Source organism: Acromyrmex echinatior, chromosome 9 (genome assembly GCF_024713525.1).
Source record: "Acromyrmex echinatior isolate Ae372 chromosome 9, ASM2471352v2, whole genome shotgun sequence".
In the NCBI taxonomy this organism is placed as follows: Eukaryota; Metazoa; Arthropoda; class Insecta; order Hymenoptera; family Formicidae; genus Acromyrmex; species Acromyrmex echinatior.
Window position 1 is genome coordinate 11,712,318 of NC_141860.1, and position 7,174 is coordinate 11,719,491.

The 7,174-nt window shown below is 41.1% G+C and overlaps 1 protein-coding gene across 1 annotated transcript in view; it reads right to left on the reverse strand.

Moving 5' to 3' along the window:
- Dad (Daughters against dpp) overlaps positions 1 to 7,069 on the reverse strand; it is a 55,648-nt gene extending 48,579 nt beyond the window's left edge. The window contains exon 1 of the mRNA XM_011062478.2: positions 5,922 to 7,069. Coding sequence (XP_011060780.2) covers positions 5,922 to 6,942 — 1,021 coding nt within the window. The 5' untranslated portion in view covers positions 6,943 to 7,069. The remainder of the gene's footprint in view (positions 1 to 5,921) is intronic.
- Positions 7,070 to 7,174: the final 105 nt, after the last annotated feature.

Sequence of the window (7,174 nt, forward strand, 5' to 3'; positions counted from 1 at the left end):
TGTAAGTAAATGTTTACTCGATTCTATTAAAAAATATATATTAAGATTTAGTAAATTTTGTTTCTAAATATTTTATGTATATAAAAATATATAAAATCAATAAAAAAGATATTTTTTGCATATGTAATACGATGCAATTTCTTGACTTGTTCAAAGTTAGCACCCTAACATTAAAATTCCATAGTTTTGACTATTTCTTGAATGATAAGTATTTTTTTACAAGACACTCTGTAGAATTTTATATACGGTTATGGACACGGTAATGTTCGCGAATGCCAACACGTGGAGACCCGAGCGGAACATTATTTCAGTGCGTGGTCAGTCTTTGTTTTGAACAACGGAGTCTAAAGTGCCTTTGGAATTCTCCGCGATGCGCAGCGAGAGAGAGAACTCGAATTCTTAGGAAACCTATTCCCGATCCGTCGAAATCACTAACACGCGCGTCCCAGAGATTGAGAATATAATAAACATCGGTACCAGCCAAGATTCCCGACGCCTTCGCTGTCCCCAATTCCGATGATTCTCAAAAATTTCAACGATCGAAGGTCAGTACTGCAAGCAAATGTATTTATACTACATATTTGTCTCAGAAAATGTACATAATGATAATAAATTAGCATACACTCTAATATTAAAACGATTATACATAAAAATCGAGTTCTAATCATTGTCACCAAAACGAGGAAAATTAAATGCTTGAAAATGATATTTTTATACGAGAATTCACAAATAACATCTCATTTTCCAATTCCAACGTTAACAGAAGCCAAAGGCGAAATGATTAATTTCGGCTCGAAGCAGCATGGGAGATCTATTACCAGGATTTTTACACAAATAGTCAGTATAACAAGTCCGAGACGAATTAGGGGAAGAATCAGTCGGCGTGATTGTTCAACCGGCATGGCGCGGCGCGGCGAGTCGACCGCACAACGCGACCCAAGTCGGGTCGGGTCGGAGCTTGGGATACTCGTCGTTTGCCTGCTCGCTTGCCTGCTTGCCTGCCTGCTTTCGTGGAGTTCGACTCAGTTCGGTCAGCTCCTCGGCTAATGCCGGCTGGCCTCGACAATTAGCTGGCGCCAGCAATGACACGCAGCGGCGCCGGGCTACGGTCCCCTCTCTCTTCGCGGCCGTCGCGGCCGTCGCGTCCCACCTCGTGCCCCTTCCGATTCCCCCGCCGACGCGCCGCGACGGACGGTGCCCCCCTCGTCGTCGTTTGCCCATCCTCAACCGCACATGCTCGACGGCGGCGCCCCGTCCTTACAGTCTGCCATCCGTTCCTTCCCCCGTCTCTCTCGCATTCTCTTTCCTCGTCGGTTTGTCCGTCCATCCCGTCGCGTCTTCTCTCTCTCTCTCTCTCTCTCTTTTCGCTTCCCTCTCACCGCTGCCCAACCCTTCCCACTTTCTCGCGTCACCGTCTTTCCACCAGGCGCGCGACTGATTCGCCCATATATATATATGTGTATGTGTTTTATTTTTAGATTCATTTCCTTCTGGTAATAACTTTGATTGTGTAGCCATCGATAAGTGCCGTTCTCTCGCTCTTTAATTCTCATCCGTGTAATACGCAGGTCCTACCTACATTCGCTCAATTTCTTCCCTTTTCTGTCTCTGCAACGTGCGCGTCGCGCTCTTCTCAAGTCTTTTTTCCCGTCCTTCTCCCGCGCAGCGCCGAGAATCCGATCTGTCTTTCCGAAGCGGGGTGTCTCCGCGGAACTGACGCGACGACTATTTCGTCATTACCCGCCCGCTTCTCTTTCATTCGCTTTCTCTCGCCTCTCTTTCCCCAAATGTGTCGGCTTCCTCGAGCGTACATGTGCGGCGCGAGATTGCGCGCTATTATTAGCCGTGGAAACCTCAGCATGGAATTCGAAGGATTCGTTTATTTTCTTCGGTGTCGCGCGCCATTAATTACGAAACACGGCCGCGATTTTATCTCGCGCACCTTCGCGATCTTTTTCTGCGGAGGTGTCGCCGGCGGATCGGTCGCGCCTATTCGATACGATTTTCCAGCTATAAACGCTCGATATTATCGATAAAACGTGCTTGTGGCGCGCTCGACTGTAACGAATCGTCGTCATGATTAGGCCACCGGCGCCGGTGGGCACTCGCGTGAATAGTCACGTTCACGAGCGTCGTGCTTACGTAGAAAAAAACCGCACTTTTCTCAGCAATCTCGTACGGAATATATATTTCCGTCTTTAATCTTTCCAACGATTAGAGAATGTCGATAGGTACTCGCTCGCCAATTTTATTAGCTTTGCCGAGGCGAGCGACACGGTCGCAGCCGATGACTGCGGGATTTTTGATCGAGCACTCGCTCATTTGATTTATCATGATTTATACTCATTTCTATCAATGTAGATCAGGTTAATTTATTCTTTTTTTTCTAATTCTTAGAACTAGAACAAGATAAAAAGTAAGGCAAGAAAAACCAAGATGGAAATTCTTTATCTTTTTTCTAATTCTTAGAACGAGAAAAAGATAAAAAGGTAGTTAAACTTGTAAGATTGAAATCAATCTACATTGATAGAAATGAACGTAAGTGTCCCTGGAGTAATGTCCAACAAAATTATTTTCAAATCTATATGTAGCAAAATTTTAGATCTTTCAGCAAAATTTGTTCTTTCCGTACACATTTTGTACGTCATTTTAAGGGACTTTAGTTGAGATATCCTGACTCTGCATTCTAGATACTAATCATACAATGTGAGAGGTGATAATCCATGACATCCATGCGTTCAGCAGACTCAACAGTAATTGTAATTGATATCAGTGTATTCTTCTAGATTATCCAATCGGACGTTTAGAATACATTAATCTATAAGAATACATCAATAACAGTGAATGCTCACTCAACTGTTGAGTCTACTGAACGCAGTTCATGATAGAAGGGAGCATCGTGGCTCAATGACGTAATTAGCCGGTATTTATTTATCGACTTACGTGGCATATGTACATGAATCTTCCTATCCGATTATGAGAAATATTATAAATACGTTCTCGAGGCGTGGTCCCCGCCGCCGATTAACGCTCGTTAATCTTATACGGATTAAACTTGTTGTTATAGAATATTTATTATATAAAGTTTTCTATTTATAATCTAGGGCGTGCCGTCTGATGCCCGAGTGCGAGTGCACACGTACGGTGTGTCCAAGAAGCGCGAGTTAAAATTAAACTAAAAAACATAATTTCGCGGTATTGGACGTAACTTCCGATATTGTATAACTTTTGTCCGTTCGGCAAAACGAGCTTCAACGATTTTCGTAGGCTTTCTCCTTCAAAATATTCAAAATTTAAAAGGTATATTTTTAAGTACTTTTTTTGCTGTAATTTACAAAATATATTCGAATATTTACCGAAGAATTTAATGAGTTTTCTATAATAAAAAGCCATTATCTAACCTTAAGCTAAAAACTTTTAAACTAAAAAAATTGATCAATCACAGTTGAACGTGAGAAAAATAATCGAATTCAATTTTTCACTTAATTAAGACTGCCGAAGAATTAGCAAATATTCAAATATATTTTGTAAATTGTAGCGAAAAAGTATTTGAGAATATAATTAAATGTTAAATGTTAAATGTATACATTATATTTAAAATATCTAGAAAGCAATTATTCTTCTTTTCAATTTTATATTATTCCGATCGACACGTTTCGATATAATTTTCTTTCATCGAAACTCGATGTACTTACTGAAGTGCCGTATCGCCGCGGTTCGCACGATCGAATTCGTTCGGCTTGATGGCGGCGATGGCGACGGGTTAAACGATCGTCGGGGTTACGTAAAGGCGCATTTTGCTGGCGCCTGCTCGTTCGCTTCCTCTCTCGTTCCCGCCCGCTTTATAGGACGCGACGCTTTTTTGCGGACAAAGTCACGTCACTGAACAAGGCAGGCGACGGACCCGAGATAACGACGAGTCATAAGGTTTCTAAATTCTACAATTTCTTTAAACGTGACGAATATCGACATAAATAGTGAAGACGTGTGTCAAATTAGGAGTTATTATCTATTTATAAAGACATCATTCCAAAAAGGTGTCTTTGAAGAATTTCAAAAGCCGACGTTTAAATTAAATATGTAAAATATAGTATCATTATATTATGAAACAACAAAAGATAACAAAAAACGATAATTACTCGAACCTCATTGAAATATTTTCTTAAATGGTAATTATATTTGCGATATTTTCTTCGTTAAGTTTCCTCAGGAATACACAAGCTTGTACAGTTTACCGATGACTCATTGTTGGTTCTCGCTTTCCCACCGTCAAGTATTGATGAATGAATTCCTTTTGAGCACATCCGTCTCGTTTCTTTGTATTTTACAGAAAAAACTCTTGCCAGGCATGACAAATTTAGATTTGTGGGAAAGCTAAAATAGGCAAAATAATCTCTTGGTTTGACCATTTATAACTGTTAGAACGTTATGTTATAAGGTTAACCTAGCATAAACTCTAAGCGACAAAAGCGCACTCGAAAAAAGAAAAGATTGACGTCTATCAGATTTAAATGTCTACCTGTCAACACCGTTAGCATTTGAATAGAAGAATGAATTTTTTTTCAAAGAGTACCCGAAAAGAATATACAGTTTTACTAAAGCGTTTAAAAATTTAACTGGATACACAGATCTAAAAATAATTTGTTAAACTATCAGTAATTAGATGATTAATTGCTAAAATATTAAAATATTTCCAACATTAATTTTTTTTTATCATATTACATTATGCGTGAGTCTAGAAAATAATTATTTTAATAATTATTTTCAGATCTGTATTTTATAATTAAATTTCTAAATATTTTCTAATATTTATATATTTGTTTACTAATATTTCAGCAAAATCGTTTTTTTTTTGTATATATATTTCGATATTTATATTTCAAACTAAATTATTTTTTAATTTTAACTAAATTATTTTTAATAAGATTCTTATTGTTTAAATTATTTTTTTTAATCAAAAATTTATGACAATACCATAATTTACTTTTAATAATACGAAAGTTGATATTAAGTTTCACCCATTATTAAGCGTCACTTTATGCGTATACAACTATTATGTTGTTAATATTTTATATTATAAAAATCTATTGATATCGATGAGCGCCAATCTTGCAGAATTTTATCTTGTGATTTTACGACGACATTTTTTATCTGTTATGGAAGTAACAGGTGTTTCTATTTCTCATTCACCTGTTCGGCTTTCTCGGCGATGGAAAACTATTAGTACTACGATCCTTTCTCTTGTACGTATTGCCTATATTTGTCTATATTTTGAATGTAAGCAGATAGACATCGGCCTACCGTTAATAAATTCTGTTTTACACTAGCCTGAGCCTTTAAGCTTGTTAGCATCGAACAGGTGACGATTAGCGCTCAGTTTGTGGCCTTATAATGTAGCCAGTTACGACGTCAAATTATTCCGTCATTTAGACACCGATGGCGCCGACTAGACGTGTTCGATAAACGTTAAACGATATTGTGCGAAAAGTCCCCGAAAATGACGTGTATGCTAATGTAACTCGTTTTTTACTTATTTTCCACAAATGTAGTTTCACATTCAATTATCAAATGATTTTAGTATAATAATTTCAATATAATAATTAAAATTTAACAATACGTTATTTCATACTTATTTTAAATAATATCTTTCTCTACATCAATTTTAACTAAATCAATCAAAAATTATTTTAATACCGTAAAAATTTTAGCATATATAACGTTGAAATATATATTAAATTATTAATTACGTAATTCGTACATTTCGGAAATTCTAGTCGGTTAAGTTTATTATATCTTTTTATACGGATCTGCCAATTTCGTTTCAAAATTTACTAGAATTTTAAAGTATATTAATTTACTCCGAATGTTTCTCCGTTTATCCGTGTACAAGAGAAGAAAGAAAGCAAGGACGTTTCGCTTACCGGGTCTGCAGAGTCGGCTCCAGTGATAAGGGTTGCAGCATATGTATACGGGATCTTTAGCGGAATGACATATAGGTAGTCTCTTAAGCTCCGAGGAGTGCTCGAGATCCGGCCACCGCCAGATCTGGCAACAAAGGAGGTGCGGGTCGTACGGAGCGCCGGTGCTTCTCTCGACCGCTGATCCTCTCATCGGCACGACGGCACTGCTACCGTTTCTCGCCGATCTCATCGGCGACGCAGAGGAGGAATCCTCCGACGCGGAGCAGCAACTCTCCTGATCGTCCTCGACGGAGGACGAGCGATGATGCCTGCTGGAGCGGTGATGCCGATACTGACGATAACGGCGCTGATGAAAATGACGGGTATGATGACGATGCGGCCTGCTGCCGTGATATTGTTGCTGTTCGTGCTGCTGATCGTACGGATAATCCTCGACCTGACGCGGCACGAGAACGCAAGAGCTTAGGTCGGCGCCGTAGCTCTCGACGGCGGTGAGCAGCATCTCCAGTTGATTCTCCTTGAGCGACTTGAGGAGTTCCTTACACCTCAGCAACCGACCGGGATCCTGCTGCTGTTGCAGCTGTTGTTGCTGCTGCTGCTGTTGCTCTTCATCGTCATCCTGACTCGTATCACCGCCGCAACAGCCCTGATGCAACCTGCTGGCCGCGGTGTTGCGTCCCCCGTAGACCACCGCTCCACCACCACCACCACCACCACTACTACCACCACCACCTCCTCCTCCTCCTCCTCCTCCTCCTGCCCCCGCGCCGCTCCCTGACAACGTTGGTCCTCGCGCCGTAACCCTGCTCACTTGTCGGCCCGTCGTTGTCGCTTTGTTGTTGTTACTGCCCGTGTTGTCGTAGCCGGCGGCGGCGCCGCTCGCGTTGCTGCTGCTCGTGCGATGAAACGTACGTGACGATGAATCCTCTTGAGCTTCACACTCGGTTTCATGCTCCCCACGGACCTTGGCCTTTAGCAGACGTCTAGTGAGCACCGTCCGTTTGCTCCAGAACATCAACATGAAACAGGATTTGCGGTACGCGCATTTGGTGGCCAGTCCTTTTCAACGTAGCCGCCGTAGGAAAACAATAGGAGACCCCCCAACGACCGGGGGGAGGGGACTGGATAACACCCTCGCACTCACACACGCGCACTCTTGCACGCGGTCGGTCGCAAGCAAGCAGGCAAGCTGCCGCGACCTTCCTCTTCGAGCACCCTTCTCCGCGAGGTCTCCTTCCTCCTCTTTTTCTTCT